The following is a 17916-nucleotide window of genomic DNA, read 5'->3' as shown; positions in this document are numbered from 1 at the left end:
AACAAGTCTGGTGTGCAGTATGTACATTGATAATAAATAAATAATAGTGTTTCAGGGCTTTGCAGTCCCTGGGAACTCTGTGGGGGAGGGCATCGTGCTTTTCCTGCTCCTGTTTTCCTCATTCTGTTTCATTCCCAAACCCACTGCCCCCTGATATTCCCAAACGCCTTGTCCAGGATGTATCACATTAAATTAAGGGTTAAAAGGGGACATTCCTGCGATTTGTCCACCAGGAATTTTAAGTGAGCTGTTGAAAAAAAAAGTGGTCTCCCAAAATTCTGTACGTTTATTTATATACTATACCCATTCTTCTTGTGCCACACCCAAGTCACATGGCAACCCTTAAGATTCAGTCATAATTTACTGACCTTGAGCGGCAGAACAATGTAGTTGTTTTTAGAACAGCTAGTTCTTTGCTATCAATGCAAACCATAAGCATTGACCTTCACCCTAAAGGAAATGAAAGCATCAACACTGTGGTTTACACCCTTCTTTACATTCACATATAGCCAGTTTTAAAAAGCATTAAATCCAGTATAAGTGTGCTGGCCTTTTGTTTTCTGTAGGATACTTGGTAGTTTTTAGATGAATACTGTAATCTACTGTGTATAGAAACTTGTGATACAGGAACTTCACTGAACATCATGAAATGTCTTGACTGCAAAACGCATTGTGAGCGGACAAACAATTGCAATTGTTTCCCTCTCTGTGTCAGCCAAACAGCAATCCAGAGAGGATGTTGACCCAATCAGCACAACATCAGAGCAGGCTCAGAGAGGAGTGGCAGATGTTAGGATGTGTTATCAGTATTGGCCTCATATTTCCATCAAAACAGAGCAGTAGTGCTCGTATCTCCACCAACAGATCCGCTCTGATAGCTTTATGAGGGAAAGAAAAACAGAACACCAGTGATACCTGGTGAAGACTGAGGGACCTGTCGACTATAAGCAGACACTCTGAAAGAGCACTCTCAGCGTGTGCACCTTTGAGGCTTCAAATCTCCACACACAAGGGTCCTGTTGTTGGACCTGGATTGGCTTTTAAACTAGTTGTGCAGCACAAATCAGGCTCGGGGTATATACCTAAAACTCAGATTTCAGGTGAGTGCAGAGAAACTTTGCACTTTCTGTAGATCAATCTGAAAACAGCCGTCTAGCATCAAAATCTGAACATGCCCTTTGGTAGATTTCCTTACCTTTGGATAGAAAAAGTTTATTTCCCAAAATGTCGGAACAGTTGGGCCCACTCTATTTTATTTTGTTAATTTTATTTACAGCCATTCTGCTATTCAGCAGCTGACTGCCTGCACAGCCCTTTGCCTCCTTAGTAACTGCTGCTTCATCTGTCAAACCATTACAATAATGGTTGCAGATTTAAGCACTTGAAATTCTTAGTAATTTTTTTTAAACGAGTCTCTGATTTCACACAGAGGTAGACAAAAGCAGCTTCTTATTTCAAGTTGATGGCAGTTAATTTTGTTGGCAGGTTTCATTAAGCCATCTATATTTAACCCTAACTTTGTGAGTTGCTTGAGAATGCCGCCTCTGTCTGACTCCTTTTAACACAAGAAAAATGTAAAAGGTATTTGCCAGTATTTGCAGGCCTTAAAAAGCATTGAATTCAGTTTCCTCAAATTAACATAATTAATTCATATACTGCAGGGAAGCTTCACCTACAGTAATACTTCATCATGTATTAGTTGGTTTAAGCTGTAAAATAAATATAATTCAGTAAAAAGTAAAGTGTTTGCCTCCAAAATGTAATGAAGTAGAGTAAAGCAGCACAAAATGGAAACAGTCAAATGAAGTACAGTTACCGCAAAATTGTGCTTGAGTACAGTACTTGAGTAAATATACTTAGTTACTTTCTACCACTGGCCTGCAGAGTGGGGTTTAGCGATTGCTCAGTTGAACCTATACACGCTAGTATGTTGTTAGTTTGGTCTCAAGAAAACAAGCTTATGTTGAGATTACACTTTTTTCATGATTGCAAGAAAACTGACCAAACCAATCATCTCTAACTGTGTCCTCTTCAAGTTTTCTATATAGCCTTGACTATACTCTTGCCTAGAGTTCTCTACCTCACACAAAGTGCATTCACTGTGCAAGGTTTTGGCAGAGAAGTGCACTGAAGAAGTCAGAAGGTCTCTCACGGCCTCTTTATTTTGTTGCCACCAAATAAAAATAAATGAAAAAAAACAAAAACAAAACACATCTAAAGACCACAGCTTGAAATAGAGCAAAGAAAATAACGGAGAACACATCAAAACAAATTCCAAATTTGTGATAAACCTAAAAATAATATTCTTGAAACACAATAGGAACTTTGACCAAATGTCCTGATCTGACCAAAATCAAATAAAGCACATAAATAAATTAGTCATTCTTTGTTTGGGCGGTGTCCTCACTTCTTCTCTTCCAGGTATCTCAAACCACAATAATCTGGAAAAGTTTCAAACAAAACCAAACACGACTGCTCCATGCTTCTGGACAACTGTCTCTTCCTCTGAGCACTTTGTTTGAAGCAGATGTTGCCTCCACTGCAGACTCCATCGCATCATTGACTTCAGTATCAATGCGTGCTTCTTCCTACGTGACTCTGCAGATGGAAGGTACAGTGGTGTTTTCCAGCATTTAAGACTATAAAGTGTACATGACACATCCTGTCCTTCTTTGATCTGTGCCCAACTACACAGACCATGATGGTTCACAAGGGATGAAATAATACTAAGTCAAAGCGACTGTTCTCACTGTGTTGACAGTTTGAGGTTTTATCACCTCCAACTGCCAGTACACTCCCCAGTTTGGGGAATTGCTGTATTGTACGTTTGTAACACACACTTGTTCCTCTGATCTTCTGAAAGGTGGTCCTCGCTGTGCCACACAACAGAGTTAATCTGAACAGTATTTTTTACAACTGCGGCTCCAGACAGTTTAACAACCATAAAAAAATGTTTGATTAGCGCAGAATACTGCCATTTCAAAAACATTAAAGACCAGTTAATGATTTTTTTTTTTTTTTCTACCAGTGGTGACAGAGTGGCTGGTATTGTTTTCACCCTGTGAGTCTGTGTGCGTGTGTGTGTGTGTGCGTGTGTTCTTGTCTTCCTATGATTGTGTGGGCAAATTTTGGTTCAAAACCATTACTGTGAGAACATTTTGGGCCACCCTCACAACTTTAAATTACTACTTCAAGGATAAGAATTGGTTTGAGGGTTCAGGTTAGAAGTAGCTTTAGGTTAAGGTTAGAGTAAGGGTTGGGGTTAGGCATTTAGTTGTGATGGTTAAGGTTGGGGTAAGGGGCTGGGGAATGTATTATATCAATGAATGTCCTTACATGGTTTGTTTACGGAGTCAGGATGACTTAACTCCCTCATTATGTCCATATTAAGCTTGGTGTCTAGCACATAGAGGGAGTCACTTGCAGTTTTTATGAGTGCCTAGGTGTAGATAAAGCTTATCTGTGTAACACTCATTGATGGACGCCATGCTGACATGCTCTAAGAGAAGTGTAGGTGTGATGATCTGTTCTAATTAAACTGTCTCAAACACAACTTCAGGAAGTATTGCATCTTGACTATGAGAGTAGGTCTCCAAACACATAGTCAATATATCCAAAACAGTTTGTAGAGTAGATGCGCTTGAACAACACCTGGGCTCATATGGGCGCTGGAACAAATGAATGAAAGTGCATAAGCTGTATTTCAGTTTTCTCAAGAACAGTAATTAGTGAGATTTAATTTTCTTAAATGTTTTTCATTTAACTCAGTGTGATTTAATGGAGAACATTTAATCTAATTTAACTGCATAAATTTAATTAAGCTCTGGTGAACCAACAGTTGAGCAGTTAGGGCGCATACCACAAGGCGTAAATGCCCAGTTCCACTGCCCACCAGCCGGACAACTTCCTGCCTGACACTCCCCACATTTCCTGTCTCTCTTCATTGTCCATATCAAATAGAGGCATAAAAATGCCCCAAAAATAATTTGGAAAAAAACAAAACCAAAAAACAAAAATTTAGTTTCATTTATTTTAAATGAATCATAAATCATTAGATAGAGGTCACCACACACACACTTGATACCTATCATGTGTTCTGAATGCTTAATGCTTGAGTCTCATTATACTTAAGAGCTACAACTGCCACACCTTTTTCACACCAAACCCACGCCCATGCTTCACCCCAGCCAGTCACAGTGAACCCTTCACTCTTCACCAGTCATCATCATATTATGAAAACATAAGTTATTGTACTTTTGGTGAGAAAATGTGTCATGTTAGAGTCTGGGCAACAACAGAGAAGCTATAAATTATAATAATTTAATACTGTATTTAGATGCAGACCTCCGCCCTCTTCCTTTTTTCTGTGCACACTGTAAAAAATGTCCATATCAACTGTTCTGTTTGAACTGTTGTGTGCCCTTTCCTCAACATCAATAAGCCTTGAAAGAGCTAAAAGTTTTTGCAAAATGTGTGTCGAGAAAATATGATGTGTTTCAAACTGTCTGTAGGTCTGAATGACTCCTACAGACTTTTTTTCCCCTCTCATTTGCCTCCCTGCGCTGCACCGCCGCACCTCTCTCTCTCTCTCTCTCCCTCTCAGTCTCTCTCTTTCTCTCTTTCTCTCTCTCCCTCTGCGTCTCTCAAACAGTTTTCCAAGAGGGTCAGTCCCTGCTTGTCAGACTCCCTCCACACACACACACACACACACACACACACACCCCAGCACAGACGGCTGCAGCACCGACCAACGACCATGGCTGTACGGGACACCGCTTCTCTGCTCGTCGGACTTCTGGTCCTCTTTCACACCTGGAGAGGTGAGTGCCCGAGAAACGAGATCCGTGCCACACGAGAGGCTCGGCGTTTTGTTTTGTTTTTTTTTTGGTTGGACAGTGTAGGTGGAGTATCGAGTTGGCTTTGCAAACATTTGCCTCAAGAAACATCGCACACGGACGTGCGTAAACAACCGCAGCAAGAAAACAAATTAAGAAGAAGTTTATCTTAAAAGTGGGCTGCTCACTGTAACCGAGGTAACAGTGGAAGATGAGCCTTTCATTATTAGTTTTTCGGGGGGATTTCCATGAAGTTTTGAAAAGATCACAGGGGACATCGCAGTATTGGTGCCGCCTGGGCCCAGGTGCAGCTCCTGTGTAAACTGCACAGATGTGATACTGCACAGTTCCCTCTTGCTTACATTGTTATTCAGTAAAAGTCAACAGAAGTGGGTAAACCGTCCTGTCAGTGCAGAAGCATTGTGTTGTAGCCTGGCTGAAATTTGATTTTCTGTTGATGCTGTAGCTTAGTACCACTAACTTAAAAATATATATCTTACTGTATTAAGGTAGCCCTGAAGTGGATGTGCCAGGTTTAACTCCTTCTTTCTTAATTTGAATGCATCTTTATGCAAGTTGTGAATGAACACACCACCATTGTTGGGCAGCTATACTGTAAAAACAGTTTCTAATTGAAATGACCATAATGAGATGCCACACTTTGCTAATTCCCATGGTGCTTGAAGTTATTTGAATGGTTTTCTGTGTATTTTTAGCCCCTGACATGTATAGAGGTGCAGTTGCGGCTTTCTGCTTTCTGCTTTCTGTCAGCTCCTGCCAGTTGAAGAGCTCGACCATGTTTCTAATGTTTCTATCACACCCAGTCAAACACACTCTCAGAGTGAGCTATAGCCCTCACCGCACAGTTTTACAGTGTCATATTTGTGTGACGTGTGCGCGTGAACACAAAGTGAGGAAAAATGTTCACTTGTGCAGTTTGTCATTTTGGTTATCGTTAATGAGACAATGTCTTTAACTCAGCTGTGAGAGACTACAGGGATGCATGGTGAAGTGCAGATGTAAGTGTATTTTCAGAAGGGAGGATGTGAGCGTGGATTTACCTGTGGTATTATGTGGGTGAGAAGGGCACGTTACCCTTGCTCTCCACATTACAGATTCATTTTATTGGGTCTGTCTTGTGTTGGCTTGCTTTTTCTTGTTTGCATTAGCCAAGATAGTGGATGCTCTCCTACCCCCCTCTACCCCCACCTCTCCTTCCTCTTTGTGAGCCAGACTTCCCTCCTTCCCCCCCCCAGTACTCTCCCCACGTCTTTACCTTTCCTTATTCCTGTTTGTCAGCGACCACACAGACCTTTCCTTACATCTCTGTATTGTGCTGATCTCCTGTTTAAGTCCAGCCTGACCATTGTCTATGATCTCTTCCACCTCTTTCAGCTCTTATCAAATTCACTTCCTGGACTTCTGATTTTGTGGCTTTCTTACCCCCTGAAGTTGTTCCTTTGCTGTGTCCTTTCACCTCCAGTCCATAGCTCCCGTGCCATTCATTTTATGTGCAGCTGTTTAACTATAGGAGGATATCACATCTCATTCAGAAATCAGACATTAGAGCGGTTTCCACTGTGTTGGATTTCAAACAGTGCAATAAATATATTGACATGTCTGTCAAAGGTGTGGACCTTTTCCACCTGGCAACAACGCAGACCACTGCCAGTTGATTTTAGGGCTGCAACTAACAATGATTTAATCTGTCCATTATTTTTCCAGTAAACTGATGCCTGTAACAATTTTCCCGAGCTCCACTGACATCTTAAAGTGTGTGTTTTTTTTTCTGATCAGCTGTCAGATATTTAGTTTACCAATATGTGATACATGGAAAAGTGGTTCAGATTCTGGGTTTTTAAATTGTTGCAGATTGTTTTGTTTTTAACTAACCAGTTAACTAACTGTATAGTTTTTCACGCTGGATCACTAGTAAACTGTTGAGAAAAAGTCTTTGTGGTGAGTTTGTCTCCCTCTGAAAATCTTCAATAGTTATTATCTCAAGCATTTCATGATGTTGGTTAACACCCACTCGGACCCTGCTGGATCTTCAAAGGTGCTCTGTTTGAATACATGCACATGTAAGTGCACACTGAGGGTGAATCAGTGCGACTGTGCCGGTGCCAAAACCCTGTCTCCAGCCTGTCATGACATCAGAGGAAAGACGGACATGTTGTTGGACTGTGGCAGTGACCCCCGATAAGGACACCATTCATTTCCTGTGACATCAGCTAATCAAGCCCGTCCAAAGAGCAGCCACATCAGACCTCGCTCGTTTAAAGGTCATCGCTTTCTGCTGCTGCTGAGGCTCTGAACCTCGTTTTCAACAACTGCTGCTCTTCAGAAGAAGAGAGCTGGTCACGGACAATAAATGCCCCTGTTGTGTCTCGACCGCAGCATAGAAAATTGAGGCCCGACAATCTGGCAGAGGATCAGCAGAGCAGAGCAGGCCTGCAATAAAAGTCTCTAAACTCAGACTTCTCTTCCGGCACATATCCACTGCGAGGACTGTGACTGTTTCATTTCCATGGCAACAAACAGCTGTTAGTTTGTGGACATTGTTAGAAAATGGTGGATCTTGGTGGTTTTGGATCTTGTTTGATGCACTAACACAGTTTTATTTTCCTCTCTGTTGCCAAATATAGAATACAGACTTGTTTTCTCACTCTAACACTCTTATTCTCTGCATGCAGACTATTCCAGAGTATATTCAAACATTTTTGGAAATTTGTTCATTCATGAAAATTTCCTTCAATGCTTCTTAGTAAACAGATAATGGAAATAATCACAATGCCCCCCCCCCCCCCCAAACCAGGTCCTTGACAAGGGAAAGTTTGACAGTGGAACATGTTGTCTTATCTTTGTCCTGAAATAAAGCCTTGAACTGTTCAAGCGCTCTGTTTATGTGTTCCCATGCAACAGACTCCTAAGTACACCACACAGAAAAGGAGCAGTCCACCACTGTTTTTGATCTGGGCCGTGACAGTGCAGCATCAATCTGGAGATGTCTAAAATTGTTTTGGTGAATTTACGGTTGTTAGGATTAGTGAAACACTATCCAGATCCCCCAGCTGAAACCTGGAAAGGAAATAGTACAAAGGCTAGTCAATATTAGTATTGTGCCATTGAAAGTTATACTACAGTGGAACATTATAGTAAGGCAAAGGACAGTGTTTATCACAGTTTTGAAAATCTACCAATCCCCGTGTTAAAGAATCACTATAGTTTTTGAACAATTCACAGACATTGTGGGTGTATCTTTGCCTGGTTCTGGCTTTGGCCTGTTGGAAGTACAAAGTTAGTTGTGAATAGTAGTTCATGGACCCTATTTGAAAACCCTGTCTAACCAAAGCAAAGATGTTGTTGTTGTGAACTGGTCATCATGGGCAAGGCAACCTGTCTGTCACAGTGAACTACACTGTGAACTATATTGAACTGAAAGTGTTAGAGTAACACAAGTCACATAAGTAACTGTACACTATTGTTATGTAAATGCAGCCTCTGCAACTTTTGAATGAAGAAAACAATCTTTCTTGTACAAGGCTTCCTGTGAAGTTGCACCCATCTTCAGAGGACCATTCCTCTTTGGTTGGGTGTAATCAGTGCCTGATGGATGTCGCTGTCTAAGGACTGTTGGAGACTTCTCTTCTTGTGCTTACAGCATGTTTTAGAATGTCACATAAATATTTCAGTGGTTTTATACATTAGCGAAAATCATTGTTGTTTCCTGTTTATGGTCTGGTTTGACCTGCTCTCAGTCAGGTCGACGAAATGTGATCATCATCATATATGACACAAATAATGATCACAGTAATTGTCTTTCATATTGATTGTGCCGCTGAGGGTTGACCCAAATATAGAACAGATAAGCTTATGGAAAATTGCGGTTTATCATCATTATCGAGGGAGTTTTCTTCATGGTAGTTATCAAGATCCTTTTATCGCCCGTCCCTACCATTATCCGGTAATGTGTAAAGTAATTGCCATTTGGGGTCACAGTTGTTGCTGTTCAGCAGAAATTAATTACATAGGCTGGGTTTAGATTAGTGCTGTAATTCTATAGTAATCCTGCAACCCTATAGTAGATATTAACAGTGTTGTCTATCCCTCAAAATTAGAAAAAGTTTATTGTCCATCACAAAGCAATGGAAATTTGTTTTTGACAAGGCTCACACAGGACACAATATATACATACACTAATAAAAAAGAACCCTGTTATCTGAACCATTCACCGTTCAATATCAAGTGTAAAAGCAACTTAGCCAACCACACAGAATTAAACAAAAGTTTGGTACATGTATAATGTTTTGATGTGGAGAGATGCTGCAGTTTCAGTTGGAGGTCTTGAATGCCAGCAACCTATTCATCCTCCAACACTAGTAGCCGAGTATGAACAGTCAAACTAGACGTCTGGTAAACAGCAGTCTGTTCATTTGCTCATTATCTCATGTCATAAACAGGTTGGTGTGTGTTAGTGCCTTGGACATGGTATTTCCTGACTGATTTGCAGATGAAGGCAGACCATAACGTATCTGTAATGGATTTGTTAGTGTATATGATGTGTTCTTCTTCTTTGACTGTTCTCTGCTTATACTGTAGGCAGACTGTCAAATTGAGGACAGTTTTAGATAGTTGTTGGCACTGTAAGGATTTATGTGCAGCATGAAATAATCTGAGCAAAGTGAAAGCATACACAAATAACTTTTTTTAGTCAATGGGTTTTTAAGTGTTAGACATTTAGAAATTTTAGTTTTCAAGGGTTTTTATGGAAACACCATTTTGAGCCAGTATCTCTCTCCAGAACAATGTAATGGGTTGAAGCTGTGTGTGTACTTGAGAGCAAGAACGCAAAAGGTTTCCTTTTCCTGTTTGATCTTCCTATTGATGTGAATAACATCCATTATCACCATTACTTGGGTCAATATAGCAAACCAGTGGTGGAGAAGTTTGGGGGGGGGTCTTTGTGTTGTTGTCATCAGAGCCATTTTGTGTATGTTCCCTGAGTAGCAGCAAATGATTGTTTGTGTAACGTAGCTCAAGCAAAGAAACAGTCTGCAGTCAAGCTTTGTTGAATGATATCTTAATATCATGGCTTTTGTTGCCAGAGCAAGTGGCCTAACTCATGTTTACTGCGTCAAAGGAAGGAAGCTGATATACCGCTTTGTTCAGGCTTCGCTGTACAAAGAATATACAACCTTTTCTCAACATTTTTCTCCCCCATACAAAACTTTTTTGTTCTGCATGTTGGCTTAAAATGGGCAAACATCTGCAATGAAAGTGATTTCACAATTACCACCAAATAACTGCTTTCAGAAAAAAATCACATTTGTCCAGTTTGAAAACCTCTTGGGACATTTTTTTCCTTACAGCTTGGTTTTTATAAGAAACACACCATCAGCGATGCCCCATCAGAAAGCCTGAATGCAATATCAGGCTTGCCTGCAGATGTGCAGTGAGTCACTTCATCTGTAAGTCATATCGAAGGGCTTCAACACACATTTGGACAGCTTCAGTTCACTCTGATGTATTGCTCTATGTTTGGCTGCAGGGCACATCCACTCCTATCAGGCGGTTTAGAGATCACCTTTAGCTAGTGAAGCTTTTGAAGAGCCAGTTGCTGCTGCTCTAACGGCCTTTGAAGTTCCCTGATCAGACAGACAGCTCTGGACACCTGGTTCCCTCACAGTCCTGACAACACACTCCCAGGGAGCCCCAGACTCAAAGACACATGTGAACAAACACGCACTTTGCTCACAAAGTGGTTGTAAGTGATCTGTGTTTGTCATCAAGGTTTAGGACGAGTAATTAGTATCATAGGTATCTTAACACATAGTAAACTCTTACTATTTCAAGTACTCCAGTATAAAAGAGGTCCAGTCTTAGATTTGGACCACTATTCCAAGATACACCCAAACTTTGTTATTTGGTGTGTTGTTTATTCATATTTGGAACATTAGACTCTTTAATTGTTATTTTTGGCAACCTTAGAATAAAAGTTACCTGAGAGACACTCTTGACTGTTAACTGGTGTAAGGAATAGTTTTGAGTAATAGTTGTGATCGGTGATGAGGCTGCTGCGGTATGTTGTCTTTAATGCCCAGCTTCTGCCCTGTCGCCAGGCTTTAGTTATTTATAAAGTCACCAATTTCATTAATAATAAACAAATATCACTTAATCGAATGTCTTATCTACATCCTGTTTACAGGACGCCATCACAGCAGTCACAAGTCTACGAATATGCATTTCCTGAAAATGTAGTTCCAAGCTGTGATGTCATTGATTTTGCGAGTCCCTGTGAAAACAGTTTAAAGATATTAACACAAAGCCAATGAGCACAAAGTATAAAAGCCTCCACACTGGGGGAAGGCATTTGGTTTGCTTTGAGATGCATAACGTTTATTGAACCATTAAACCTATATGTGCAACTGGGACATAGAACCAATTAAAAGTTTCTCTTTGTTTGTTTGACACTGGGAAAGCAGGAAAATCGTAAAATTTCACAAAGTGATTTATCCCTTGAATTTCTTTTAGTGAGCGCAGACCTTGTTTATTGTAGTGACAGAGGTTTAGAGGTCAGCGTGGTGCCTTCAAAGCTGCTCCAGTCGAAAACAATGAAATTACAAATCATCTGCTTTGGTTGAGTTTCAGTTTTTGAAACACACTCACCAGGAAATCAGGATGAAGTCCCAGGTTCAGTCAGATATATCATTCAGCGCATAATTCACATTTTTATGTGGTCTGCCTCTTTTGAAGTCATCACAGAGAACTGGTTTTTATGAAGATTTTATGAAGCTGGTAAGTGGAGGAAAGCTCTGCTTGAGTGAGGCACTTAACCAAATCTTTTTCAGTGGTGCAGCAGTGCTGTGGTATTGTCTATGAAATAGAGAGAAGATATGCCAGGAAGTTTATGGAATAACATGAAAGTGTTGGGCAACAAGCAATTTATTATTAAAGTTGTGTTGTTGTGAACTTTTTGTTCTTCTTGACCTTCCATTATCAAACTTATAATCTAATATACTTTATCATCAGTTATTGACCTGATGCACTTCACTCAATATGAACAGTTGTTCTTTTGTCCTTCATGATTATGTGCTCAGTGAGTGCAGTGAGCTTACTGTAACAGTGTAACTCTCCTCTGTGGGATGGCTTGTTACGTCAAACTTGGGTCACTGTTGAAACAACAAACCAAACCAAACTGTACTATGTTGTATCAGCCCTGAAATAAACTCTAACCCTTCTGTTGGCCTTTTTTTTTCTTTAAACAAATTGAGAAAACTCTCATCAGCCAAAAACATCAGCATTACTTCAGAGGTCACTGAGGAGACTCCTCTGTTCTTGGTTTGTCTTACTGGCTTACTTTGGTACCTGAAAGTAATAACTGTGGTTTGCATTTGGCCACATTGTTTTTTTTTTTTAAATCACTTTTTATAGCCTCTGAAAGTGGGCAGACCAGCTGTTTCATCCCAGGGTACATTTGAAGAAGAGGGGAGTTGCAGTTCACAGATCACAGAGGAAGGGCAGTGATTGTTCTAGTTTATCCTCTAGTTTAAAATATTAAACTTATATTGGAGTAAGTTGTTAGTTAAGAGCCGAGACAGCTGCTCTATTAGTGGCCAAAGTTTTTATGTTGTAATTTTATCTTTCCTGGATAACAACTTTCCAAGTTACCCAAACAAATATGGAACGTCTCCTATGTTTATTCAGTGTGTTTTTTTTTAGATTTGTGTGATGGCTTCTTATCCTGTGCTGTTTCAGCCGAGTCATATCAAAATTAATATTCACCCAACTGAGGAATTTTTTGTTGCTAAGTGGATCTAAATTCAACTCTTTTACAAAATAGGGTCGGCAAAGTCCCAGATTATGTTAATGTAAAATGTTTTTTACACCCATTGACAGTGTTTTTTTCTTTAAAATTCCAGCTTTCTGGAATATGTACACAAGACTGTTACAGCAGTCACAACAATTTACAACTGAGATACACCTAAACCGTACAAACTAAAGATGTGGCTCTCAGTGGCCAAAAACTGCAATTACTGAAAATGATTCTGCTTTTCTGTTTACCACAGCAACCAAGAGTACAAACCATATAATTGGCACTTTTTCTGTCTGCATGTCTATGCACAGTTACAGTTACTAGCTGTCACAGACAACATTTTTAGTAAAGGCTTTAGTTGTGTAACCTGTTTTTTTTTAGTAGTTTTAGTCTTTAGTTTTTACATTGTTCCAATTCCCTTTTTTTCCTCACACTGGGTCAAAAGTTGCTTAGTGGCCCCAGACGAGCCAGTTGTTCCGTTTTGTCAGTCGCACTGACTCCAGTGTCAAAATGATGGTTTCTACACGGTCGTTTGGCATTAAGAAATAGTTAACATTCTTAAGCACTGCAGGGGTGTGGAGTTTTACCAAAATGTTGAAATCGACACCGTTCACGCTGTCAGATGAGATGTGGGATGTATGATACATGGGCCATATGTGTATTACAAAATGTATCCAGGCCAAAATTCATTAACTTCAGTGACATTGCAAAACTCACACTCGGCTTAATTTGTAAGAAAATCAAGTAATTTATGTGCCACAATACCCAAAAGCTTTTACAATGACACGGCAAGCATGAATCACTCTGTTATAAAAGTACAGGGCCTCCACTTGTCAATAAACTGTAGTTTTTAAAATAAGCTTGCACATGTATAGGCGGGTGAAAAATTAAAGAAGAACCTGAATAAATGAGTGGAGAAACATAACAAATGCAGATGCTTCCACAGAGGTGCATTGCATGGTACAATTAAGCAGTTAACATCCAGTCATACTCTGTGGTCTGTATAAAAATGCTCAGCAACCCCAGTTGAGTCAGATTTTTTTATTTTTTTATAGAGGGTTCATTGTTGGGGCACAGATGGCAGGAGCTTCAGTCACAAAGGCTGCTCAGCTGGCTGGTGTTTCAGAAGGAACAGCAACTAAAGTGGCATCTGAATTTAAATCAGTGGGAAAAACATCAGCAAATAGGGTTAGAAACTTTGGTTGACAGTGTACATTCAATGACCGTGATGCTTGTGCATTAGTGTGATATGTAAGGAAAAACAGGAGCAACGTGATCAGACTCTGTCAGCAAGAACAGTCTGTCGACAATGACATAGAGAGGGATGGTATAGTAGGGATGCAGTGCATAAACCCCTCATTACAAAGAACATTTGAGAGTTCAGCGGTGCAAAAACCAGAGGGACTGGTCTACAGAGATGTTGAAAAAGGTGATTCAGAATATTCTTGATAAGTGGGCGAGTGCATGTGTGGTGTACAGGCCAAGCATACAGGCGTAAAGGCCTGAATGCTTGACCCCTGCAGTGAGGAGATCCGGTGGCTCTGTTACGCTGTGGGAGGGATTTTGCTGGCATGGTTTGGGTCCACTTGTCTCCTTAGAGGATCCTATGATGAAACATTTCTATCTTGATGGGAGTAGTCCCTTCCAGGATGACAGTGCTCTCCATCCATAGGACATGAGGGGTCACTGAATGGCTTAATGAGCATGGAAATGATGTGAATCATGTGCTGTGGCCTTTGTAGTCACCAATTTTCAACCCAATTGAGCAAATATGGGAGATTTTGGACCGACATGTTAGACATCGCTCTCTATCATCATCATCATCAAAACACCAAATGAGGGAATATCTTTTGGAAGAACAGTGCTCCATCTTGCTACTCCAGTAGAGTTACAGAGGCTTGTAGGATCAATGCCAAAGCACACTGAAGTTGTTCTATCAGCATGTGGCACCTTACTAAGACCCTTTATGTTGGTTGTTTACTTTGTCACCCGTCTACATTTATACCGTGAGAGAATTGAGAGTATTGCATGTCTTCAGCTATTGTTCCACTGTGAATAACCTGAAACCTCAGAAGGAAATCATTTAATTGTCCATGCAAACAGCAGCTTTAATGCCTTAAATACAAAGATCTTTATTGCACATACAGTGTCTCCACTCTTGTTTTTGTTCTCCTCTCCAGATTTGTTTTCATGGAAGAGGATGATTAGAGCTGACGTTGTTTGCCTCAGACTATTTAAGGAAATAAAATGTGGAGAGATTGTATGAGAGCCAAATTAAATTCTGCTCTGATAATTCGGTCCTTAATTCCAGCCTGGATCTGAGAAACAGCACAGATAGAAATGCAAGTACAAATGGTTTCTAGACTTCCGCGTGAGGCACACCTGCAAAGCTGTCGCAGGGTGTTATTGATTTTATCTAGCATAATACACAGTCAAGTGTGTTCCTGAGAAAAGCACTGACGAGAAAAACCAGGCATGTGCCTTAGATTTGTGATGTGAAACTGGAGGTTAATTTGAAACCAGAGCAGGGAGAGAGCAACTTCAGAGTTTCTCTGTTCTCTCTGACATGTTGCACTTTGGTGGTGAAGTGATGTTAGACAATGTCATAAGAATTTTTTTATTACTATAGAAGGCCTATAAAATGTTATTTAATTGGTTTGAATAAAAAACACTGATTAGTGGCTGCAGAGGAATGCAGCATTGTCTCATCCATTGACAACATGTACTCCATCACTGGCTCCTGCACTTTGATTCCTGGTTGAGAAGTGGTCTCTTTTTCATTCTGACACTGTGATTTATGTGCTTCTCCACCTCTTGTCTCTGCTCTGCGGTCAAACACACACAGAGCCCTCTCTGTCCCTCTGCTAAGTATTGCCAATGTGAGAAAAATACCCGCTGCCCAACTGAGGGGCCTCTCCTTTCACATTCTTGTCCCTTTCACTTTTTGGTGTGATAAAGATGAGACTCCAGTGCTGCTCGTTTACCAGGGACCGTGGCTAATTACTGCAGAGGGCTGGCTGCAGTGCTATTGTTAAGGGAAAGTCCTATATCACTAATAAACCCATCATCTCTCCTACTGTGCCCCATGCTAGAGGGTGTTGTTCAGGCAGGATGAGTCCATGTTAAAGCCTGGAGATGAGTCTGACTTTCAACATGGACTTAGTAGATATGTAGAGTGGATGGCTTCAAATCCAGTGATCAATGAGAAAACAAGCAAGTCAAGCTTTAGACAATCTCTGTGGCCCTGAGAGCTCAACGCACTGTAACTGAAGAAAACACAACCCAATTCAACAACACTTGTGCAGCACAAATAACAAAACGCAGTTCAGTTTCAGACAACACATCCGAATACAGACATACAGAAATACAGAGACAAGTTATTGTCGTGGTTTGTGATGCATAGTGTTAGCCTACTAAATGCTGATGATTGCTCACAGGTACCTGACTCAGGTACAGACAAAGACACAAATGCAAAAATCTTTCGAGGAATAACTGGCTGTTCTAACTTTGGCAGAATATTTTTACTTTTAAAATGATTGACCAAATCATTTTCCAACACCATTGATGGGTGGTCTGCTGAAGTGCCTTTCTGTCTTTGGTGTTATTGTTTGAATTTGAAATCGTGTTATCAGATTGATGAATGTGTTTCTCAGTTTTCACTGTTGAATTGGTGAAGATGTTTCCTTCATTCATCTTAGGTTGCTGTGTGATGATCTCTGCATTTGTGTTAAAGCTTCATGAGAGTCGGAAGCTTGAGGAGCACAGGTCCTGGTTGATCCTTGGCTCTGAAGTTGTCCTCTGGGAGCTGCACTGGCACAGGTGGAGACTAGAGACCTGTCAGGATCTCTGAGAGTCCAGCACCCTGCTTAATAATGGATGTTGTTTTCCTGAAATAATGCTCTGTGCTGATCTAATGCACATTAGGATCCTTTTAACCTAATGCAACCAATCGGCTCTCAGTGCTGACACACTGCCACTGACTCCACAGAGCAGATCAATGTTTGCTGTGGCTTCACACAGTTAGTAGTTAACACCAACATTAATTTTTAGTCCTACCTCCCTTTTATTTTTCCAGTTAATTATTTTTGTGCTTCAAGATCTTTCTCTCCTGATTACTGAAATATTTTTTCTATGTAGGTCAGAGCAGAGACTCAGTAGAAAGAAGGCTGATATGATTTGATTCAGTTTCATTCATTTCATTTTAATCAGCCTTCTCCAAGTAGAAATGGTTTATGCAGTCAAAAGAGATCATTGTTTTCATTGCTCCAATGCTTCCTCACACTGCACAAACACCGGGACCTCTGATCACAGCATGGCAAGGCTTTTGGCAAATAGAGCATGTGAGAAAGAGATGAGTTGATATCAACACTGGCTGGCTGTTTTTTGTAAGAGCTTGCGATGACATTAGTGTGACTAAGAACACATTTCTTTAGACAGTTTGCACAAACTACCATTTTAATTTTTACCTGTAAATAATCTTCTGGGATCAATGTAAAATGTAAACCAAGGGGTTATTGTCATGGAGGGAAATGAAGTTTGACTTGATCTGATGGGCAGGAATGAGGGCTTCTTAAAACATTTGGGAGGATTTTGCTGGTTGGACTTTTTAGTTATACCTCTCCATGTCATATCGGAGTTATCGTAATTATGAGATTACAGTTTGTAAATAGGGTTCACATGAACATCCGCGTCATAATAGTGACAGGGAAACTCAATTCAATATATCCGGCTTGGTGCTTAATAATATTGAAGCACACTGGGACACATCACTCCAGCCAAATTCTGTAGTCCAAGGTGATTAAACCAAACCAAACCAAACCAAATTTAATTTTGTGTTAGATTGTCAATGCACAGTATTTTTAACCCTCACTCAACCAACTCAGCTATCATACAAATGACTTGAGCTGTCATGTCGCATGAGTGCTTGCAGGCTGTAAACATGGAAATCTTTCCCATCTCTATCATCCATCCCATATGACATGAGCGCAGTATTAGGTCACCTCTGAAGATGCACTGTTTCCCATGAGGTAACGGGTTTCCCATGATGTTAAAATACCCATTTCATGGGATCTTTGACTCTTTCAATGTATGACATTTGACACACATAGGAATGTTAGTGGTTTTCAATTTCAGATTTCCATATTACATATAAGAAATACTTAAGGACAACACATACTTTGTAACACAAAACCAAAGTATTTTGCCCTTTATCCATCAGACTATTTGTATTGGAAACACTGGCTCAAGGGTGATTTTAGTTTAATCTAA

The 17916-nt window shown here is 40.3% G+C and overlaps 1 protein-coding gene across 4 annotated transcripts in view; it reads left to right on the top strand.

Annotated features, from left to right (window-relative positions):
• Positions 1-4632: 4632 nt before the first annotated feature.
• Positions 4633-17916, top strand: part of mcamb (melanoma cell adhesion molecule b) — a 70868-nt gene continuing 57584 nt past the window's right edge. For 3 of the 4 annotated variants that reach the window (XM_041046930.1, XM_041046929.1, XM_041046927.1), the window contains exon 1: positions 4634-4820. In XM_041046930.1, coding sequence (XP_040902864.1) covers positions 4757-4820 — 64 coding nt within the window. In that variant the 5' untranslated portion in view covers positions 4634-4756. Of the gene's footprint in view, positions 4821-17916 lie in introns of all 4 variants that reach the window. The other variant, XM_041046926.1, reaches the window with a different exon arrangement.

The sequence above is a fragment of the Toxotes jaculatrix genome, chromosome 9 (genome assembly GCF_017976425.1).
Source record: "Toxotes jaculatrix isolate fToxJac2 chromosome 9, fToxJac2.pri, whole genome shotgun sequence".
In the NCBI taxonomy this organism is placed as follows: domain Eukaryota; kingdom Metazoa; phylum Chordata; class Actinopteri; family Toxotidae; genus Toxotes; species Toxotes jaculatrix.
This window is presented reverse-complemented; position numbering and strand designations above follow the sequence as displayed.